Here is a 23,455-nt window from a genome sequence, read left to right as displayed (position 1 = left end):
CAGTTAAAGTATTTACACTTAGCATTTTTATTATAATACATTGTTTATATCGAAGCTTCACAAAAGAACTTACCATGTAAAGCTCATAACAAGTGTAACTCTTCTTAGGGTTGGAATCCTGAAAAGGTCCAGCATGTTTGATTTTGTTGCTTTTTCCTCATGTAGCTGAGAGAAACAATATTTAAACATGATGAGTTGTAAACTATTACCAAAACAATGGCCAATGCTATTATCAAAGCCAAAAACACTTCAGTTCACCTACCCTGAGATTCTGTACAGTATCATTCTACTAGTATTTTGCAAACTGGTAAAGGGGGTATTACAGACTGCAGAAAGAAACAAATAGCCAAAGTGACTGCAAAAAAAGCATTTTATGTATTTATTATTTTATGGCTTCAGTCGCTTCTTTGATCCTAAAATGGTAATAAGGGACTTATAAGGAAATATATGTAAGTGAGTGGTTAGGGATTTAACCATCTTTCTCTGGACCTCTTATTTGTCCTGGTGGTTAATGTCACCTAAGACAGAAAAGAAGGGGAAGTCTGACATTTAGGCTGTAATGTGAGCTAGATGTGGACAAATGTTCTGGTGATTAATGTCTAAGATGGGGATATTGCTTCTCACTTCCTGTTGTGTCCCTAGGACATGAAATGTAGGGAGATATCTCCTAAAGAACACAGCCAGCAAACAATAACCAGATGGGGCTAATTTAAACCCTTCCCTATCAAAAGTAAAAAACAAAACTCATAAGGACAAGTAAGGAAAATAGTGCAAAGTCTATGTTATGGGAGTTCCAAAATATTAAAGTTGTCATGGTAACAGTAATAGAGAAAAATCCTCCCGTGTGGGGAGTGGCAGATGTAGTCAACAGTGGACCCCTGTGCAGAACTTCCGTGGGGGCACCTTGTGGCTAAGGTGCGTACAAGGCCCTAATGCAGCGACACACTTTGGGCCTTCTTGGGCCTTTGTCTGAATGTGGTCATTTGTACTAATGTCATAGGGAGATTTCCCAAAATTATCTTTTTCTTTTTTTTGAGATTTTCTTGTGTTGTGTTCAGAAAGTAAAGGGGATGCTATTCAAAAGAACAAATACAGAAGAAAACAGAGGTTCTAGCTATCACTTTGGCCCAAAGAAAAGTTTTAGCTAAATATATCTAGTGGGAGGTAAGCACATCATAACTTCTCATTCTGCTTAGCTGCCACACACAGTACAAAACCATGTTTCCTATTCTCAGATTACCCTTTATAATATAGAACAAAAAGATTACTGGGTTGTGTTTGCCTTGGCAATCTTTTGTGCATAAATTAGGGTAACTTATCCCGACACCACAAATTTATGGCCACCAATGAGCATCGACCACTTGGCACACTTAAAAAAGCATTCTAAATGTTACAATCATACAATCTTTTGTATTTACTTGTTACAGTGTTACTAAATTGAAACTGAATTCTGATACAAATTACTTCACCCTTTTACCCAACCAGCTTAAAAAGCATGTGTTCCTGCATAACTTTAGGTTGGATTTATGAAAATTGCACTTTTTTTAATGTTTTCACTTGGAACAATACTATGGGCCTTGCCATTAACTTAGAATTTGGTGGGCTGTTGTAGATATTTTAGATATATTTATTCAGGCATTTGTTCCTTCTTTTTTTTTGGTGCCAGTACTGATATATAGGGACTTTGCAATCAATGCAAAATGTCACCTGACAGCCTTTTCAAGTTTTTGCAAAAAATATTTTGCTTATCCCTAATGCCTACAAATGATTCAGCTTCTTGATGCTCGCCTAAAACAGAAATCAGTTAGGAATAGAGCTAGCTTTTAAAATATAAAAAAACAGCTATTTTTGGTGACTGTTAACAGTAGTATTAACATACTAATGGTAAAAACATATGCAAAATAAAGTGAAAAGACTAACAGAATACACAGATGCATTACTTTTTGTATAAAAGTTCAACAGTAAACCTAAATTCTTAAAGCCAAACCACTTCTGTTCAATATACTGAGACTAGGGGATAGATTTGCTGTTTTATTTCATATCATTTTCAGGTCCTTTATGTACTTGAAGTATACATTGTTATACACAGACAATAAATTGCTTATACCTTTGTCAGTAATTCCTCTGAAAACTTCTTTTTATTTACTGAGGCTGCTTTTTGAAGGATATTTTTTGCTCGTTCATGTTTTCCTTTGGTTAGAAGCCACCTAGGAGATTCTGGAAGAATCCTGTACAAGAGCAAATTTCAAAAATTAGAAATACTAAACTGCAAATTCCAAAGTTGTTTCTACAAATGGGACAGGTAAGTAGTATCCCACAAACAGGTCTAGATAGGAGGAAACTCTAGATAGGAAATTGTAGGAGGTGGCAGGGTATCCACATCTCATTATCTAATTTATCACTAAGGTCTTTGAAGTGCTAGGTCCACATTTGAATCTTGACCAGGACATTATCTGCATGGAGCTTGCAGGTTCTCCCTGTGTTTACGTGGGTTTCCTCCCACATTTCAAAAACATGCAGTTAGGTTAATTGGCTTCCCCCAAATTGTCCTTGGACTGTTGTAATGACATATGACTATGGTAGGGACATTAGATTGTGAGCTCCTATGAGGGACAGCTAGTGACATGACTATGGACTTTGTACAGCGTGTTGTAATATGTCAGCGCTATATAAATACTGTGTACTATTAATGATAATATACTTTACGAACAATTTTTCAATTATGTGGTATTTACATTTTTTTTTTTTACCTTATACAGGTTGACTTTCAAATATCCGGGACGTACCAATGTGTATTTAGCGTAGCAAGCAAGACCTAACAGCTGTTTGTGCAGAACAGCGCTATCAAAACATAAGTGGCCAAACAGTGTACTGCAGTCCCTGTAATGAACATGCGATCTGAATTTCATGCTGGCAAACTAAAGGATCCGGATAATCGATGCCCGGATTTTGGGTTGTCAACCTGTACTATACAAGGTTTCAAGGAGTGTGCAGTCACAAAGATCTGTGACCATGAGGAGGCACCATAAGTGCAGCCTGAATGGACCTATATCAATGAAAATAGGCCCAAACCAAAGGCAAGAGATTCATCAGATCTAAACTGATAGCAAGGTAAAGATACCATATACAGAAAAAACATCCTGTCACTGAATTGACTTCAAGGCCTTTTTTGGATCTCTGTAATATAGCTGTTAGTCCTAAATACTGTATGGACAAGTTCTTATCAAGTCCTTAAAATGTAATTTTATTCTGGTAGAATTGTCTCCTGATTGGCTTTACCCACAAGTGTCAGTGGTCATACACTAGAGAAGAAACCAGATGATGGATTGTGTGACATTACGCCACCTTTCATGGGGTCCCCCTACCAAGCAAGGTCCTGGTTTCAAAGGAGAGTAAAGATGGTAATTTTTTAACAGGAAGAAGATCTCATGCAGGGATCCAAGCCCGTCCAATAAATTAGGTCACTAAAGTCTATTACAAGTGAACTTGAAATTCATAGAATTTTTTAACCTCATGTTCAGAGGAGAATTGTTAGCAGGAGAGGTTTGAAGATATAAGCTATAAAGAAAATAATTTATTAAGCTAAGATGCAAAGACACACAACATTTGTTTCAGACAGGATTGATTTTAGTAAAGATGGCCCAAAGGTACATGGAGCAAACTATATATACTATATTTAAAATAGTGAGACAATTTTTATCTGGTTGGAAAAGTGGTACTCATCAGCAATTTTTTTATGTCTATAGACAGGGTGCTAAGGCTTTCAGAAGTTTGAGACCAAATTTGTTAAATTCTTTTTAGGATAGCACAAACTACAGGGAATGTAGAAAAGGCAAAGGCAGATGTTTTTATGCAAAATGGTGTTTCCTGATTTATGATTACTGTGGGCAATTTTAGAATGGAGGGCAGAAGGGCAGAATGACATCTGAATTTTTCTGGTGTGGAGAAACAAAAACACCAACGGCCTGATTTAATAAAGCTTTCCAAGAAAGACTTTCATCAGATAACCTGGGTGATCCAGCAAACCTGGAAGTCTATTGCCATTTATTAGCAAATAGGTTGGTTTGTCTACTCTTGTGTGGATGATAGGCCAAGAGTACTTTAAGGAGGTCCAGGGTTTTTGCTAAGGTTCTTTCCAAACCTGGATGTGAACTGTGCCTATGGTCTGGGGCCATGTGGGTAGGCATACAATGAAGTCTTAAAATATCCCAGATGAAGCCTTGTCTTGCTGCCATGGGTAGCAAGAAAAAAAGTACAAAATATGGCATGTTCAAAAAGTAAACCAGTATCACCCAGGTGTCCCTACAGCTATTAGAAGGGTAAGGATTTGTAAAAATATCCATGAAGAGAGGGTACCATTTTTTACTGGCAATGAGTAGTGGCAGAAGTGGTCCAGCTTTTGCATGGATGGGGACTTTTTTTGGGGACAGGTAGTGAAAACTTTCACATAGTTATGGACATCCTTATGGAAACTAGCTTACCAATAATGTTGAATATTTTAGCTGAACATTAGTTTTTATTTTGGCTATGGCATATATTATGTTGTGCACTATAAATAGGCAGAAAAAAATGGTATTCCAACCATTTCCTTTGCAAGGACAATTATGCTATTTCATTGTTTCATATACAGTATACTTACCAGATGAACAAAAATAATAAGCCAGATGGGGCCGAGCAAACTAATTGCAGCAACCTCCAGTTCCTGATGCCATATCCAACCCCTGCCAAAGCCATTTGTCCTACTGCAAAACAAACATGGCCACTGATAGTGGCATAGGCACGCTGTGATGATCCCACCCACTCAGCAACTGAAATGAAAAATATTTAATAATTACTTTATACCTTTACAATGTCATAACCAGAGGTAAAATAAGCAAAATACATATTTCAAACAGGCATAATAGTTAATAAAATGTTTTTTGTAAAGTAACATTATTAGGTTTAATTTAAGTTGCTGTTTTGGGTAGGGTCCTTCTTATCCTCATATTGGTTGTACGTGTATGCTGGTTAGCAGCTTTGTCACCTGCAACAATATTGATTGTACAGCACTGCATATTATGCTGGTGCTTTATAAATAAATATTATTAACATACAATTGCTATGTGATATCACAAAATCGACTGTGAGATGTAAACTTCTCCATTTTTCTATACAGAATCAACCAAGCAAAGGATGGCATTTTGTTACTCTTAAAGTAAATAGGAAGATGACAGAAATGACTATATAGGGATAGATTTAATGCTTCTTACCTATCACAAGACTGTTGATCAGGACCCCCGACATAGCCATTCCCACAACACACCGTAGGGCTGTAAAGACGTAAAAATCTGGCACAAAAGCTGCTCCAATGCCAAACACAATCATCAATAACATTGAGATTAATATGACTGGACGTCTTCCAATCCTTTAAAACAAAGCAATACACATTCCAAATAAACAAAAGATATAAAAAGTTTGTATTTTTACATAATATCGGTAATTTACTTTTTCATATCAAATGATTGGACAATACGGTCCTTGGTTTGAATCTCGGCCAGGACATTATCTGCATGGAGTATCACTATCTCCCCGTGCTTGCATGGGTTTCCTCCCTTATTCCAAAATCATGCAGTAAGGTTAATTCGTTTCCCCCGAAAAATTGACCTTAGACTGTATTTAAAACATATGACCATGGTAGGGACATTAGATTGTGAGCCCCGGTTAGGGATATGACTATGGACTTTGTAAAGCGCTGTGTAATATGTTGTCACTATATAAATACTGTGTAATAATAGTTGTAATGTTTTATGGTAAAATTATATTTTGTTAAAGCCATGTTTGAACAGTTTGCTGTTTTTTATTCTATGAACCACAATAAATAAATTTTACAAAAAAAAAAAAAATTCAGTTGTAAAGGAATTTCAACAAGAAAATTTTTAAATAAATACTGAACTTGGGACCAGCTTTTCTAATGTTCTTTTTTTAGACAGCAGAGACACGGGCCCTGATTTACTAAAGCTCTCCAAGGATGGAGAGAATACACTTTCATCAGTGAAGCTGGGTGATTCATAAAACCTGGAATAGATTTCTTAAAATCATTTGTTATTTGCTAGCAAATGTTTTGAATTCTACACCAGATGCATTCCACGTTTGCTGCATCACCCAGCTTCACTGATCAAAGTGTATTCTCTCCACCATTGGAGAGCTTTAATAAATCAGGGCTAAAGAGGCAGCTTTCCCCTGTGTATGTAACCACCTTATTAGTACAAATGGGTGTTTATGAAAAAAGTAAGCATCAGTTTTCTTATCCAGTCAAATTAAGATTAAGATATGAGGATGTGATGATAATCTTTGATTACTGATAATTACCTTTGACAAGGGCAAACATTGAAATCAGTAGTGCTGGAACAGAGTTAGGAGGAAGATATTATACTGGACCTTTTATTATCTATTGCAGCATAGTACTGTGCAAATAGGTGCTTCTCAACACGAAAGTAGTGCCACAAAAAACATACAATAACTTGACCGTTCCAAGGCTATGTCCTTCTCCTAATTATATAAAAAAGACAATAATGGTAATTTATGCAGGGAACCTTCCACATTTGCTTATTTCTGTAGGCTCAGAGCCAGGAAGGACTGGGATGGACAGAGAGGCACTGAATAGGTGGGTTTATAGTTATTGTTATTGTTACTAATATAAAGATATGAACTAGGGGCACAGGGCAAGTAGGCAATGTCAAACATGCTAGCTGTGCTAAAAATTTTAAATTTGTAGAAAAAAGATTTTATGTATTAAAAAATTATTAATACTGATGCTTGTTAACCCTAAAAACTGTATAAATGGGATTCGGCTACTATGCTGTTCCTCTAGTAATAAAAAGAGTTGTAATCCTTCCATGTCATGAATACTATTTCCGTGCCAACTTTGGCAAATCCTGAAAATTTGAGTTTACATACCATCCTTTCAAGTCTTAGCCAGTTTTGAGTCACAGCAGCATAGTCATATTAGTTCTCCAGTACTTGGCTTTCATAAGCTACGTACAGACGGCAGATTTTTATCGCCCGATAATCGGCATCGGCCAATTATCGGGCGAAAATCTTCCGTGTGTACAGTCGGTGTCTTCCATCGTCCGGACGACCGACCTGCCGGATCCACAGACGATGGACGACAGCCGATCGTAATGAAAGGGAAGGGGAGAGCGCGCAGCAGGGTGCCGCTCCGTCGCTCTCCCCCCTCCCCTCTCCATAGAGCATGAACGGTGCTGTATGTACAGCATCGTTCATGCATCTTGCAGCCCCTTGTCGTTGGAAAGGATCGTGAAAGATCCTTTCCAACGACAAAAATTGCAAGTGTGTACGCAGCTTTAGAAAACCTTTCACAGACTATATTTTTGACAAGGGATGCCACCAGATTTTGGCAATGATGTTGGCAAAAACATTATGAAAGTCAACTATTTTAGAATAACTTTTTTTTCTGGGTATACCCTACCTTTAAAATTGACCATCTCCATCTGAAAAAAAAAATTTTTTCTAACCCAGAACTATGAAACAATCTAAGCTCTTAAATCAGCATGGAAATGCAGTCTGGTTCCCTGACCTGTATTGTTTATTGGAGCACTGTGAAGGGCAGATCACACTGCTGGAGATCCAGATCCTTGTGTTAAAGGTTGGTCTTGATGTCTAAAGTACTTCCATTCCAGAGAACATTAGTTCCATAAACACTGCAGTACAATAGTACATTTAAAAATAACAGTTTAAAACACTAACAAGTCCCTAGCTGGTAATGCAGCCTGATGGTATCATAGTAATCGAAGCAAGCATTCAGTTGGACTCTATTTCATAGTTTATTGTTAATTGCTGAAGAAACATTTCTTTTAATTGATCATTTAAACTGAGATGAAGAAGTTTTCTTACCTATCCCCTAATGGTCCAAATATAATAGATCCTATGAGGAGCCCCATCATATAAATAGACTGTGATATATCTGTTAGTTGCTTTCTGTGACACACAAGATTAAACTAAAGAAGAAGAAGATATAGTTGAATTAGTTTATGACTCGGCATCAGATTGATGTAATGATAAGTATGCATAAAATGTGCACTTTCTCACAAAGCTATAAAAAACAAACTTAAAGCTATAAAGTATACACAAAATACAAAAAGTCACCAGGAAGTAGAGGTTTTTGTTAGGGGAGACATGCAAAGTCTCTTTTATTTTAACCTGCTCCTGATGGCTTTTGTTTATGCACAATGTGGTACTCATTAATGCCAAGAATAGACCTAAATGCTGGAGACAATTCATCAGAGGCTACCCAATGGCCAGAAAGGTTATGGTGGAAACAGGTTTTGGGGGATGTAGCAGTGATTGGATTCTGGACCTGGCATAGTTACATGCAGATAAGAAAAGGTAGGTGTGTCATAATTGACAAGGATGCTGTGCATGTTTGCTATTTATCCAAAAGTTCACCCATAGCGAGTTTACTTCCGCTTCCAGCTACATACACAGAGCTATGGACTCTTTTCCCAACCCAGTTTGACAGTTCTGATTCAATTACAAAGCACCGGTGCTGTTAAGTGAGAGTAGCTAGGTGAGTCAAGTAAATATTAAAGTTCTGGGTTTCACTTTACTCATGACCATTGAACAGTCTTATGGGGCAGCCAGCTTTGACAAATCCTGATGGATAGAAAGGGAGGGTAAAGAAAAGTAGGCATATTCTTGGTGTAGATGGCCATATTTCAATTTACTGCATAGGCAAAAGAAAACATTACATTAAAAGAACCTGGCAACAACTTTTTCCTCTTTTCTCCTCAATTCTGAGCTTGCTTGTGTCTGAAATTGTGACAAAAGATAACATGAGCAAGTAAAATAGAGCCATGTGACTGATGTTCCCAGCTGATATCTCTAAATTTTGTAAATAAAAAAAAAAAAGAAAAAAGAAAAATATTAGATCTTTACCTGCAGAGACTGCTTTGTTTATATGTGCACAGGATCCTTAGTTTTTTTGCCAAAATGTAATTGAAAACCAAAGTTGACCATTTTATATTTTCTGCATATAGTATATATATGTTTATTATATTGTTGGATGACAGATGTCAGGAAGTGTGAAGCCGTTACTCCTAATTATGTCTTTTCAAGTCTTACCCTTTAACTTCTTGGCATGGTTGAAGTAGGGGTGAAAGAACTGATCTTTGGAACCAGACTTTGCTATGGATGGGGACAATTGAAACTGACATTTTGTGAAAAACTCTTTTTTTTTGGTTTGCTAAGCACCATAGGTGTAAGATGAGGTTTGAAACAATAGTGCCAGTTTAGCAGATCCCTACTGTTTTGCAGCATTTGCTCATTTTATAGTCTTCTAAGCGAAATCTATGTAGACCTTTAATTTTAGTTGTTTTATTAGCAAATGCTTCTCTGGGAAATGTCCCCCTTCCATTTGAATAGTTTCTATTTTGCTCTGACCTGAATGTAACTAACAATCCGAGTAGGTAAACTCACAATACTCCTAGCATAAGAAGAATAAAATAATGAAATAAAAAATAAAACATCAAAGCAAAACCAAGAAATATATATAAAAAAAGATAGATTTAAATAATGTATGGCCATGTATGTATGTATGTATGGCAAACCATTTCTTATTTTTAATTTTATTGCAATTATGGCATATTTGTAATTGCCCATCATTTCAAAATCTCCTATATAATAGTCATATCTAAATCAAATTATACATTTTCAGTGTTTGTATAGTATAAAAACAATAGAGAAAAAAATGAAAATCTGTGTATACAATATTCCGTAGCTACTGATAATGTCAGTGCTTTTTTGTTTTTATAAAATTGCAATGTCATGATTTATTTTAGATTAATAAGTAAAATGTTACTTTGGTTAAGCAAATTTAAGCAACAGACCTCTGTAACCAGTGTAGACTTTTGCTCTGTTGTCTCATACACCCATCCATCCTGGCAGACCTCTGTCCTGTTCAGTCCATACCATTCAATAGATTCTATTTCCCAGTCCACTGGAGTGTACATGAGGCATGGCTCATAGTTACCCTTGGTATTACGTGGGATGCTTAAATTCAGCTGATATTCCTCAGTTAGGTTTGGGTTCTTTTCTAAAATCCAATTAGTATTGCAGTGATGAGGCACTGATATTCCCATAAACACTTGCCCAAACATGTGGAAGGCATTGAAGAAGCTGAGTAAGCATAGCATAAGCACCAATATTTTCTGAAACCGACCATATTCTCCAACATTTTTAAGGATTTCCCCAAACTCTGTCATAGTGACTTGGATACCAGTCTAATGAAAAGACACTTCAGGAAGCCAGATATTAATATTTAATCCTGGTCAATGAGTTACCTCAATAAAGCCAAAGTCACTTTCTATTCCAATAACTATTTGCTAACTATTTAAACCAAGTAAAAAATGCTGAAGCCAGATCTTAACATGTAAATGAGTGCTCACTAGTCATATATACAAAATATTAGCAATGACTAGACCACAGCCATAAGGTCCTGATAGCAGTGTAAGGTTTAAAATTCCCTTCACAGACCTACACTTCTTAATTAGTGTTGTTCTCTTACACAGGTTACTGATATATACAGCTGTGCCCCTGCATTGTAGTGGGAAAACATAGTAGGGCTGTAAATGAGCTCACCAGGGTTTAGCACTAATAATGTATAAAAAAAGCAGGAACAGGATTGTTTCATAATAAGTGTCAGGTCAAATAAAGTTTAAGAACCCAATTACTAAGGAAGTACATCTTCTTGCAGACTTTAATATTATGAAGTAAAAGCATAGGAGTATACAATGTTGGTTAAGGTATGTAGTCATTAAAAAATCTATAGTGCACAATTCTTTAGTATATTACATTATATAAGACATTTGCTTTCCAGGTTTCTCAGCTTATATTTGGTCATGTTTATGTGCATTTATTTCTATTAACCCTCCTTGAAGACACCTTTTTTGCTGTCTTTCACATAAAGACAGTCTGACATAAAAAAAAATATATCAATACAGGTAGTCCCCAGGTTAAGGATATCCAACATATGGACGCTTCCTAGATACGAACGGGGTTACACTGCTCGATGTGTGCAGAACGCAGGTTTGAAGGGGGGAGGGGCGGTTTACCTGACTTGCAGAAGAAATCTTTTGCTAAACACAGCTGAGTTTGTGGGGGATCTTAGGGGGGGAGCTCTTTCTGCAGACTCCTGTACCTCTTAAAATGGCCAGGACAAACTCGGCAGTTGTTTCTTTTTTGCATATCAAAGGACAGCTTGCTTCACAATTAATGAATCTCTAGACACCATAAAGAATTTATATTTATGCTTTGTTTGTGATTAGCTCACAGTGAGGATTTTATACAGTAACTGACACCATGCTGCCTAATATTATGTGGACACAAACACCTGTCCTAATTGCATGTAATAAAATAATGTACCTGTTCCAAAAGATGCAAAGCTGACCTGGAACTTTTGTGTCCTGTCACGCTTAGAGAAAGGTTATCCAGCAGAGATCAGTCCTAGTGATCTCAAGCAATTGCAGCTCAATTCACAGACCTAGGATCCCTGCAGAAAACATTCTGTGTTTAGGTGCTAACTTAACCCAATGATGGAAAACTATTATTTAAATTGACTTCTAGAAGATGAATGGTTTGGTTTACTTATTTCATACACTCCTACTTTTTCTGTGATATCCATTCCTTTTCTAATAAATATTCCCCTTTTATAATTGACTTCAGTTTAATATCAAATGTGGCACAAGTAACTTGTATTAGGGCACAAATATGAAAGAGTCCATTCATAAAGGGGTTTTATTAGCAGTAGTCTCACATAATATCGCTCTAGTCTCTGACCATATACAGCACATGCTCAATTTTATATTTTAGTGGAAAAAGTATTTTGTATTTAGTATTTGTATAATCAAGTATATATGGCACATAAATAAAACCACCCAATGGATAAATGTCACTCTACTGCAGACATTATTATAGTCTTATTCCTCAGCAGCTTGACTGCTTATACCTTTTTACTTTAGTTTATGGCATTATGGGATATGCCACTAATTTAGGAGACATTTTGCAACACATTTGATGCACATAGTGTGCCTCTGTGTATACCTCAGGCTGGTTTCTCCCTTTGTGTTTTAGATATTTTTTGTATATTGCCCAGGTATTCATAATCTTCAATATACTATGCATGGATATAAATAAAAAAAATATAAAATACATACTATGGTCTTTTGCCTTTTGAACACAGGGAAGCCCCTAAAATAACGTTTAGGTCTTAGGGAACCCCTCTAAAACATTACCATTTTCCACAGCTCACAATACATTACATTGGTGATCACTGGTAAAATTGCCCCTTACACTGCTGGCCAGGTGGAAAAATGCCACCCTTGCAGATAGCCAAAAAGACAATTAGTGTTAGTGGTAACTGACTTAAGAGGCAGAAATCGCTCTTTGCTAAAGGAACCTTTAGCAACTTCTGGGGGAACACTAATGTTCCATGGAACCCTGGTTGGGAAACACTGAGCTAAAGTATAACATCATCTCTGGTTTCCAAAGCTTTCACTAATTTTTTTTTTTACTGTGTGCCTTTGTTTATATAGGAACCCTTGGACTTTTCATCTGTACTGAGATCATTAGTAGGAGAAAGTGTTCCCAGTGTCTAATCTAGGTCAATTAAATTTGTCATTTATTTACAGAATATAATATCTCTCTGACCTCTGGATGTCCACAGTTCATCCATACAGCATAGCATGCAAATAATGTTACTTTGCAGCAGTTCCAAAAAAGGTCAAACTCTCATTTACTAACTTGCTGAAGGAAGCACAGTCATCAAATTTTACTAATACTTATATACCAGGTAATGACTAACCCACAATAATTAATTCAATGAGTTTACCATAGTGATACACTAGGCTATGTATGTATATGGGAGAGATATTTATGAATCACAAAAGTGGTTGGGTAAAGTTAAAAAAGAAAACTATGTATATAAAACAGTTCATATGTGTATTTAGCTGTTTGCCTGGCATTTACCTTAATTCCACAGTCACACAATATGCCATCTGGCATCCATGGGCAGCTTCATGTTAGCCACAAACCAAATAAATCCAGACAGAAAGACGTTTCAAATTATTAATTATGTTTTATTTAGACTATTTTCTGTTCACTTTAAATTAAAGCCAATAAAAATCAGATCCCAAAATTAATTTCTCTTTGCCTTTTGTGTTTAAGAGTGGTAGAAACCCATAGCTCCATCCTCAGTAGTATATAAGGCAACAGTAACAAACAGGTACAAGTAGACCTGGCTGAGCCTATTCAGTGACAGAGGGGCAAGCTAGCACAAACTGATAACCACCCCATCAGCACTTACAAAGGCAACCAGCGTGTTTCACATGAAAAGAAAAAGAAATCCAAATGAATGATGTGTGGAAACACTTTTGCTCGCTGTCGGTTTCAAAGCTCTGACCTCTCAGTGAGTGTTGCACTAAGTTAGAGACATTTGTTAAGATAGAAATTAATACATGTTGTTACAGCTCCAAAACAAGCCAGAGTTTTGATTCTTTGGCAGTAGTGGTTCTTCAGGCCAAGAGAAGCATTAGAAAGACGAAGGTGTAGATGTTTCCTTAAGAAGCAGCTCATAAAAATGGCAGCTTAGCTGATGCTGAGCTGTGCAAATCCTATGAGTTTTCCATCGTCTGGAATGTCGGAGGGATCCACCCCAGAGGCCTGCAGAGAGAACAGCGCACACACACATTACTGAAAATTCATACAAATCCAATGAACGAAATACATACAGTTGCAGCAACGTAACTCAGCCAGCCTTCTACTTTATGTTGTGATACATCCTGATTAAAGTAGCTTTTTATTTGCCACAAAAATATTTGACGGTAGGTTGACGGTAACCTTCAAAAAAACCCTTTTTTTGAGGAAACCTGACTTGACAGCCTATCCATTTTTACAAAACTTAGAAGCCCCTGAGAAACTCTGCTTTTCAATCAGTAAAACCCTTCTACCCTTTACTTTCTACCAATACCAAGCCTTCCCTAAGGACACCAAGAACCTCCCAAATCACTGATTCTGATTGAAGAGTTAATATCAAAAGGTATTCAGTGGAGAAAAATATACTCTCAACAAGATCCCTCTTGGGTTGCAGATTGCCCTAGGTGTTGTAGCAACACTATTAAAGTAAAAGAAAAACATTGTTATCTAATTCACTTCCAGTAGGAGAGTGACTGAAAGTTTTCAATTCATCACCAGGATATGGGGAAGGTTATTTACTCTTCGAGTGTGTGGGGCCAAAGGGGCTACAGCAGAGGCTTTAGGTTTCTCTTTAAGTAGAGGGGGTGTTCATATTACTTACCAACTTGAAGGTAACTGATCTGTTAGCCTGTGGCTCTTCCACAATCTTCTGTAAATTGGCTGCAACTAGGTGAGCAAAAAAAAAAAAAATAAATTGGTTTAGGAGACGGACATAACACACAAGATAACTAATTGGCATTTAGACAGTGGCAAAATCTAAAACACAAGACTAGGCTAGGAATGGGGTTTTCAAAAAAATGGTCAGACGCCTTTATCGGTAGTAAGGTTTCTTTAAAGACAAAGGATAACTGTAATGGTATCCTACCCAACAGCATACTGTACTACTTGATTAACTCGATTTGTGCTTTAGTAAGGGATAAGGATTATGAAAGCCCCCCCCCAAAAAAATCTGCATAGTCCACCTAGCACTAACCTTAACTTTCCCACTGATTCAGTGATCTTTCCCTTGAAATAGTCCCAGATGTCTTCTCTTCAGACAAATGTACACATATTTCACAGCCCTTCCTACAAGCAAAGCTATAATTATGTCAATCTCCAGTGGTCCCTCAGAGTATGGCTTAGCCAACAGAATGAAGTGGGCTGTAGACAGTATTAGGAAGACCCAGCCAGGACCATGCAGGAGGAAAGACGGCACTGTGTGCAATTATACATGTGGAATTAAAAGTCACTCATAAGTGGAAAGTAAATAACGCATATTGTATAAAGTAAGCATATTTTGCCTTCACTGTATTCTGATGTACCTTTAGAGTATTCATATTTCACATATTGTTGCCATGAGACTATATTCATTCAAAAAATAAAAACCAATACCTATTACTAAGTCTCGTCCATCTACAAGGCCAGCAGAGACCAGTTCTTGGGACACACCATCGGCTGTATCTATAAAACAGTGAATTCATTAAGTTGAATAAAGTCAGAATGTCTAGTTAACATACCTTCAATATGTAATGTAATTTGAAATAAACTATGAACTACAGAGGTGTTATGGAAAACTGCAGAGATTTTTCATACGTTTTGACATTGATATAATGAAATATGCCTTACCTCTTCCAGGAGTAAACTCAAACCGAATATCATTGAGTTCTTTCTTTGTGTTTCTTAAAAAGAAAAGACAGAAAAATCAAAACATACACTAAAAAAAAAAATTGCTCCAGTTTACTGTGTATGCTGCAAAGAGCCCTGATCTCAACACTACTGAACGCTTATGAAATGTACTGGAATGCAAAATATGAGCAGGAACAATATTTGGCCATATAATTTATGTTGTTTCCTAATCAGTGGAATTGGCTGCAACCACCTCCAATCTTCTCTATTAGTCAGTAAGGCTGCCTATCACATTGTGGACCACTAGAAAAGAAAGGCAGGGCCAAGTTTGACCTTTAAAATAAGGGTTTCAATAAAACTTCAGATTTTCTGACCAATTAACAGTTTGTAATAATGATAACTTCAACTAACGCATTGTATTTTTATACAGTCCGCTTGAACCATTAAGGTATATTCAGCTACAAATAGCTTAAACAAGGATTACCTTAATCGTAATACTAAACTGATAACTTTTGCTTCTTCTGACGTGGGAGGCACGGGAGCTGCAACCTGCAGAGGTTAAACATAAAACATTTTAAAATTTGGCATTTGGCTAATAATACTCCACACTTTAACACATTTGGTTTGTTCTTTGCACACAAAGCCACCTTTTCTTTTGTCACACATGTAACTGCATTACTTTTCACATGGTTAACTCCTGGAATGCCCATTTCCCTATGGATTTTTGATGGTTATAGTTGATAAACAGTCTCTGATTACTGGAAACTCTGACAGAAGTACTTTCAAGTAATGAGGTATTCTGTACTGTACAGTATAAAAGATATGGTTATAGGAAAAGTTTAACCTGCAATAACACTTGCTATTAAGGTTGCTTTCTAGAATTAAAAAAAAACTAAACCTTTCCTTAGAAAGCCATTTCTCCTAAACCAGGAAAAAAATAAATATGTTGAGCAATGGAAGTAGGTACACAAAAAAGTGTCAAGTGCCACCTCCCTCTTTTTCAATTATTGAGTGTTTGCAGGAGTATAAGGATACTATTTATTGCATTTTATGAGCCAAGTTAACATTTAGCCAAAACATGGTGCCTCTGACTGCTAATCTTGTGAAATTTAGAATGAGATATGGCGATGATCATCTGTCATCTGGATTGGGGCAGATCTGACATGAGAAACCAAAGCACGCTCCTCCTTCAAGCTGGCACTTCCACAAGGACACTCAATGTGGAACAAGGCATGCTAAATCGGTAATGAGAAATTATTAGAAGCAGGAAGGTTCATATTCTGCTTTCTTTTTCTAGGCACACCTTATACAGGAACAATAGGTTTTATGTACATTGCCATGTATTCACATCAGATATGCTTTTCTTCACAAGCTAGCTTAGACAGATCTAGTATGCAAGCTGAATGCATCTCATAGAATGCTGTGCACAAACACTAAAATGAAAGCAGTCTTTTTATTTTTATTTTTCTTTTAACATATACAGGTTAAGGTTGCAAAACCCAGTCTTAGGATTCCCAGAGCACTGTGGGTTTTCTATAGAGAGTATTCAATAGTAAGAATACCCAGTATAATGTTTATATAAGAGAGAACCCTACAGAGAATAGAGAGAAGACCAGAGCTTAAAAGCAAGTGTTTTTTTTTTTTATTATTATTTTTTTTTTTTTTTTTTATTTACAAACGTTACACATAATGCTTGGATAGAAGAAATCACAATATTCAAATTAATATTTGTTACCCCTGGTCATAAAGTATTCTAAACAACACTATACAACAAAGAGTTAGCAACTCAAGCTGAATAAATCATTTTACCTGAATTTTTACATAATGTCATTATGGTATATATAAATATATACAGTACATGCAACAAATTACAACACATATACAAGTATTTTTTTTTCATTGTATTTCACTTTAAAAAAATGTTTCCTCTTTCTAGGTCCAATGTATAATGAGGTATTACTTATTATTTACCTGTGCAGGTGATGGCACAGGTACAGATACTTGGGAAGGCTGAGCTTGGCCTGTCGACTGAGGTAGATTGGCTGTGGGCTGTGCTGGAGTCTGGAGATAGGCTGAGCCTTGCTCTGTTCCAGGAAACAGCTAGAGACAAAAATGCATATTTAAGACCAAAATAATATTGATTTTCTTCTTTTAATGGCAACATAAACAGTATTTTTGATTTTGTTTGAGTCCACTTGCTTCTTGAAAAGTGTACAAAAATTCAAGACAAGAAAGATGCTATTTTCTGTATTGACACAGGGTCATTAGTGTTTGCACATAATAAACCATAGCCATCAGCCATTGCCTTAGAGGAATTTCTAATATCCATAATAGCATTCATAAAAGCAAATTAACATGCATGAACACACATGAATACTCTAAGAGCAATATGGTCCAAAGCCAGTTAATCTTTCAGCAAATTTGAGTTGTAGCAAAATAAAACATCCAGAGGATGCTTGGGAATAATTTTTAAACTCCATATAAATATGGTGAACTATGAACCCAAAATTCTAGCACTACAAAGAACTGTCCTTAAAGTGAACTTGGGCCCATACTAAGTATTCTAAACAAGCAGAAAAAACACTTTAAAACAAGCTCTCATTCACCTCTGTATATTTAAGCAATAGGGAGAAATTAATCCAAGCAATTGCTTCAATTCAACAGAATTCTGGCAGCATATCACCCCTCCAATGTAATCAACTATAATGTAAGCTTTTAGAAATCCAGGTTTAAATGTTTTTGGGAAAGTGTAAGTTTACATTTAAAGCAGCTACTGAGATCCTGATTAGCCCTTTTAAAGCTCATATACTGTCTGTTAAGAACACTTGTAAAGTCCATAGTCTGGGTACAGGTGAACAAATCAGTCATTAAAAAATGTAGGGGCAGCGACTACAGACCTCCACTTGCCTAAAGTTAAAATCTATTATATACAAAGCACCAACCAGTTCTGAATGGTACACACTACTGACCTCAGAGTTCTGTAGAGAATCTTTCACACGTGGAGACTGAAAGAAATGAACATAATATGTTTATTTTGATGCAAAGAATTAAATATCAGTAAATTCAAACATAATTTCATGAGCAGTTGTAGCATACCAGATAGGGCCTGATTTAATAAAGCTCTCCAAGGCTGGAGAGGAAAAACTTTCATCAGTGAACCTGGGTGATCCAGCAAACCTGGAATGGATTTCTTAAAAAAATTTGCTATTTGTTAGCAAATGTTTGGAAACCTGGTCCAGATCCATTCCAGGTTTGCTGGATCACCCAGCTTCACGGATGAAAGTGTATCCTCTTCAGCCTTGGGGAGCTTTAATAAATCAGACCCATAGACCAAACAATGTCTCAAAAGCATTGAAAGTCTGATCCTGATTTTTTGCCTATGCCAATTCACATTTATACCTGAGTCATTTGTCCACCTCTGATCATAATAACAAAGGACAAATAAAGCATTGTATTAATATGTATTGTTTGTTTTTCTTTTGTGCTTTTTCTGTATGAGCTACAGAATGGCAAATAATTAATAAATAAATAAAAAAAAAAAAGCTCAGTTTATGTGCAGATCCCTGGAATTCAGTTATACAAAGGTCTGTCCAGAGATACGTAGAAACTAGAATAATAAAAATTAATGTAAAATGCAGACACTGTGACTGAAGAAAGTGAACAAGAGAAACTTATTAGAATAATACTAGGATTCACTAATAACATGTTAACCTCTTGATTTTATAAACTAGCACTTCTGCAATTACCCTAAGTTGTAAAACAGCTGCTTTGCCCTCCTCGCTTTCCTCATCCAATTCATCGTCACTCCATTCCCAGCCTCCATCTTCGGTTTTATGAAGCCGACCACTTGATCCTGGTACTCTCCGAACCTGCCAACAGATAATTCCACTTTTATTAAAGGGGCCATTTTGCAGTGTGCAATGTGTGCAGTTAGCTATCTTATCAAGATATGTATCCAAATGTAGGTTTTCTAAAACCTTGTAAAATTCAGGCAGATACAGAGGCTGAGCCCCCCAAAAGATAAAGATTTTGGAAACTTCACCTAAAAGGGAAATCAGACGAATCATGAAATAACGGTGTTTAGAGAAGTGGCCTTCAGTTGCCCTGGTCAAGCCTGCATCTTTTGTTCTTTTCTGTTTGTTTAATACGGTTCAACCTTCAGAAAAATCCTTAGTTTACAGATTGCTTTACGGGTTGAGAAGTTGGATAGCCACGTCTGCTTTTATTATAGGCAATGTAAGCTCAGCTGGGTTAAAAAAAAAAATCTAAACATCAATACATTGTTTAGTGATTTATCACATTTACCTATTTTTTTCTTTGTTAAGATCTCCAGAACTCAAATTATTGAAAGACAGGGTATACGCCATCTACGCCAGGACTGGAATATCTTTAATTTTTATTTAACCAAAGCCATTAAATGCCAGCAGCATGTTAGTAACGGCTAGGATCTAATAGACTCTTACTAGCTAAAAAGAGAATAAAATGTTTTCAGCTTTTATTTTGTCAGATTATAATTAAGGGGGGGGGGGGGCTAGAATCAAATGTTATGGTTAGAAGACACAAATAGACTGTAGAAGTGACCACTGAAAAACTGGTTGCTACAGACATCTGTTTTTCTCCAATGTGCACTCCTAATGTTATACTAGCTATGTGATTGAGTACTGCATGCCGTATAATGCTGACCATACACACAACTGTTTCAATCACTTTTAACCAGAGAAAAAATGAGGACATGACAGGGGCAGCCCATCACCAATAATTTCTATAATAACTTAATGAGCGGTGGCCTAGATTAGGTCATTTTGTGGTTTTTCTGACAATAAAACTACAGCTAGCATTAGGGTCAAAAATCAAGCTTTGAAAAGCACTGTATGACATGAAATCTTTAGTATTGCTCTAAAAAAATGGAAAATGTCACACATTCTAGAAAATCTCTACAGTCTACTGAGAATAACAGTAGTTTGACATGACCCCCCAAAGATCACAGCAAGGCAGCCTTTCAGATACGTGATAAATTTCACATCTCATGATGAAGACTGTTCTCAAAACACCAATTAAAAATAGAAAAAAAAAACAAAATGGCCATAACAAGTATTAATTTAGCCGATGAAGCATTGGTATTACTTTATTTAGATAAAATAGAACATTTTAGAAAATAAAAAATTACACCATTTTTTACAACAGTACCTTATTAGTAAGATTTTAGGGACAGCCAACTATATGACTGCCCTAAGTGAAATTACAACTAGGAAGTAGTCTCTGTAATAAAGTACTAAACAATTCTTTAGTTTTATTGTACAGATAGTTATAAATAGGTAATATTGTCACTGTTTCAAGGTGGGAACTGTCATTCTAATATTTGTTGAATATGTTTACACTGCATTTTGGTAAATTCCCAAGACCGCCAGCTAACTGTATACCTATTGCTCTCATATTCTTTTTTTTTTTTTTTTCAGGTACCTAACATTTTTAAAGGAAGAGTACCGCAACAGAACCAAAATGTCAAACATTTATTAAATGTATCCCATTAACAGCATACTTCAGTTCTGGAGACAAGCAGTACCAGGATAACCTCTTACTGAGGAATGTTTTGAATTAGGGCCATACATCCACCAATCCAGCTAACATTACGCTCCTCACAGGTTAAAAATGCGGCTGTCTTAGGCTACATACACACATTTCTATATTGGTTATTGGAGAGGATCTTTCACAATCCTTTCCAAGGACAAAAGACTGAATGAGCACTGTTCTGCTCTATGTAGTGAGGAGGGGGGGAACGACGGAACGGCACCCCACTGCGCTCTATCCCCTTCACTTGTATTACGATCGTTTGTAGACGAATCTATAAATGACGTCGGACAAGCTCTGTACACACGCCAGATTCTCTTCCAATATTAGCCCTGATGCTAACGAGAATCATCTGACCTGTACGTAGCCTTAGAGTGGCTGCGCTGCTTCTCTATGGATTTAGTGGCAGGTGAGTGTTGCCACCGTCTGACAGAGGATGCATTTCTGGCAGGTGAAAAATAAAGTCTAAAAGAAAAATAAAACAAAGCCTCATCTAAACCCAGGTAAGATGCAACATATTTAAATTTTGTTTCCTGAAATTGAAAGATGAAGAGTGGCACAAGCATATAAAATGACATGTGAACACTAATATAACAATTGTGCTCATTGAAATCTACTTTCCCTTTTAATGTAGCAAGCTAACAGATTGCTATTAACTTCTCCAATCTAACCCCCAACCTCCCTAAGATAAGTTGTTGTCAGCCTGACATTCATTAGGGATTCTATGAGATGTGGTATATTTGACCCACACAGCTTATCCATTCTCACAGGACACATCTCACCTTCTTGGCTCTCTCTGTGATGGTGGGGGCTTTCTGGAGCAACTTCTCCTGTAAGAATTCTTTGTTCTGGAAATAGAAATGCAGATATTAGTTTCCATCAGTCATCAAAAGATAATAAGAACAAGTGGACCATTGCATCAACATGTTTTTTTACTAGAACATTCAGTTAAAATAAGCGGCTAGCTGAAGAGAAGAACCCAAACAATCCTCTGTCTAGCAGATTTACTGGACAATACAATTCCAGCATATCCTGTATATGGATAATAATGGTAACAATACAAGAAAAAAATAAAGCAAAGTTTTCTTTTTGCATTGGCAATTCCTCAAAGTGCACTGTAGGATTGCAATGTTCCACAATGTATTATGATATATATAAAGCCATATCTTAAATGATTGTGACATACCTTCATTGGAGGGTATTTATGATACGGAGCAGCTCCAGTTGCCAATTCAATAGCAGTAATACCAAAACTCCAGATATCAGCCTTAAAATCATATCCCCGGACCTAAAAAAGAGAATCAAAAGAATGTCATTGTAAAAGCTCAGCCTTTTTCAGCGTATGTCATTTGATCTATCCACATGCTAAATGACAAAACACTGTGTTGGCTTAGGTAAATAAATAGCTTTTTTCCTCATTGTGTACAGAATTAAACAGATTTATATGTGGCATAATATGTATTGTTATTTTAAATGTATATTAATACACATGTGCTGCCACCTAGAAGTCTTCAAATAATGACTTTTAAAGACCAGGATTGGATAACACGGCACCAGACTATTTCTCTAGATACCTGGTTTGGTTCACAAAAAGTGATTCAATCTCTTTTACCCAAGTCAAATAGGAAGGAAGAGAGGAAACTGCATGGACTTCCAAAGTAGACACAAACAAAAAGATTTTAGCTTTGTAGATTGAACATTATTTATTCACTTTGATAGGTTATAAAAAAAAAAAGGTTTCCCCTTTTTTTCTCAGCAGGTATGTTTCTTTAAGTGTCAATAAAGTGTATGTCAGGGGTAAAATAAATAGGCAAATGTACTCCTTATATCTCTGCAATAAATACACATTTCCCTACAAGTACAGACAAACCCTGCCAGAATTTATTGTCGTTGGAAAGGATCTTTCACGATCCTTTCCAACAACCAAGGACTGCACGATGCATAAACCAGTGCTGTACATACAGCTCTTTTCTGTTCTTTGGAGAGGGGAGGGGTGGAACGACTGAGCGGCACCCCACTGTGCGCTCTCCCCCTTCCCTTGCATTAGGATCATTCGTCGTCCATTATCCCTAGACCCGCCAGAACACATGCCAGATTCTTGTCCGATATCGGCCCTGAGCCAATTATTAGGCAAGAACCATTGGACGTTTTTACGTAGCTTTATTGTGGGTGCCGGCATGACAATTGGAGAGACACTAAACTGTATGCTTAGATAGGAATAGGTACGCATACTCTAATAAAGTGCTAAAAAAATTACAGACAAATACATAATAAAACAATCAACAATAAGGAATATACTTGGGATATTCGTGGCAGATAAATCATGTTTAAAATGAGGCATCACATTCATTTCAGCAAAGCATTCACAATCTTCACACTTGAATTACAACTTTAGAGCAGTAATTGGTCCTCAATCTCTTGGTTCTCAAGAAAACAGGTTCTTCATTGTTCTTGGTATTAGATCAGGCAACATTACCTGCTCCATGACCTCTGGGGCCATCCAGCAAGGCGTGCCCACAAACGTCTTTCTCACTTT

At 36.5% G+C, this 23,455-nt stretch overlaps 2 protein-coding genes across 2 annotated transcripts in view; both read right to left on the bottom strand.

Annotated features, from left to right (window-relative positions):
• LOC140331501 (solute carrier family 22 member 13-like) overlaps positions 1-10,282 on the bottom strand; it is a 13,539-nt gene extending 3,257 nt beyond the window's left edge. The window contains exons 1-6 of the mRNA XM_072412561.1: positions 9,885-10,282; positions 7,894-7,997; positions 5,250-5,404; positions 4,640-4,808; positions 2,108-2,228; positions 74-165 (exon numbers count right to left, since the gene is read on the bottom strand). Of these exons, the coding sequence (XP_072268662.1) occupies positions 74-165; positions 2,108-2,228; positions 4,640-4,808; positions 5,250-5,404; positions 7,894-7,997; positions 9,885-10,259 (1,016 nt within the window). The 5' untranslated portion in view covers positions 10,260-10,282. The remainder of the gene's footprint in view (positions 1-73; positions 166-2,107; positions 2,229-4,639; positions 4,809-5,249; positions 5,405-7,893; positions 7,998-9,884) is intronic.
• A 2,827-nt stretch (positions 10,283-13,109) lies between these two features.
• On the bottom strand, positions 13,110-23,455 carry OXSR1 (oxidative stress responsive kinase 1; the record flags this gene model as incomplete). The annotated part of the gene is given in 11 exon segments (XM_072413391.1): positions 13,110-13,713; positions 14,348-14,412; positions 15,118-15,186; positions 15,352-15,404; positions 15,836-15,900; positions 17,323-17,451; positions 18,321-18,356; positions 19,098-19,220; positions 21,702-21,767; positions 22,106-22,207; positions 23,396-23,455. Coding segments are annotated over 11 exon segments (843 nt in total), but the record flags the coding sequence as incomplete, so codon positions are not given.

This window comes from Pyxicephalus adspersus, chromosome 5 (genome assembly GCF_032062135.1).
Source record: "Pyxicephalus adspersus chromosome 5, UCB_Pads_2.0, whole genome shotgun sequence".
NCBI lineage: Eukaryota > Metazoa > Chordata > Amphibia > Anura > Pyxicephalidae > Pyxicephalus > Pyxicephalus adspersus.
This window is presented reverse-complemented; position numbering and strand designations above follow the sequence as displayed.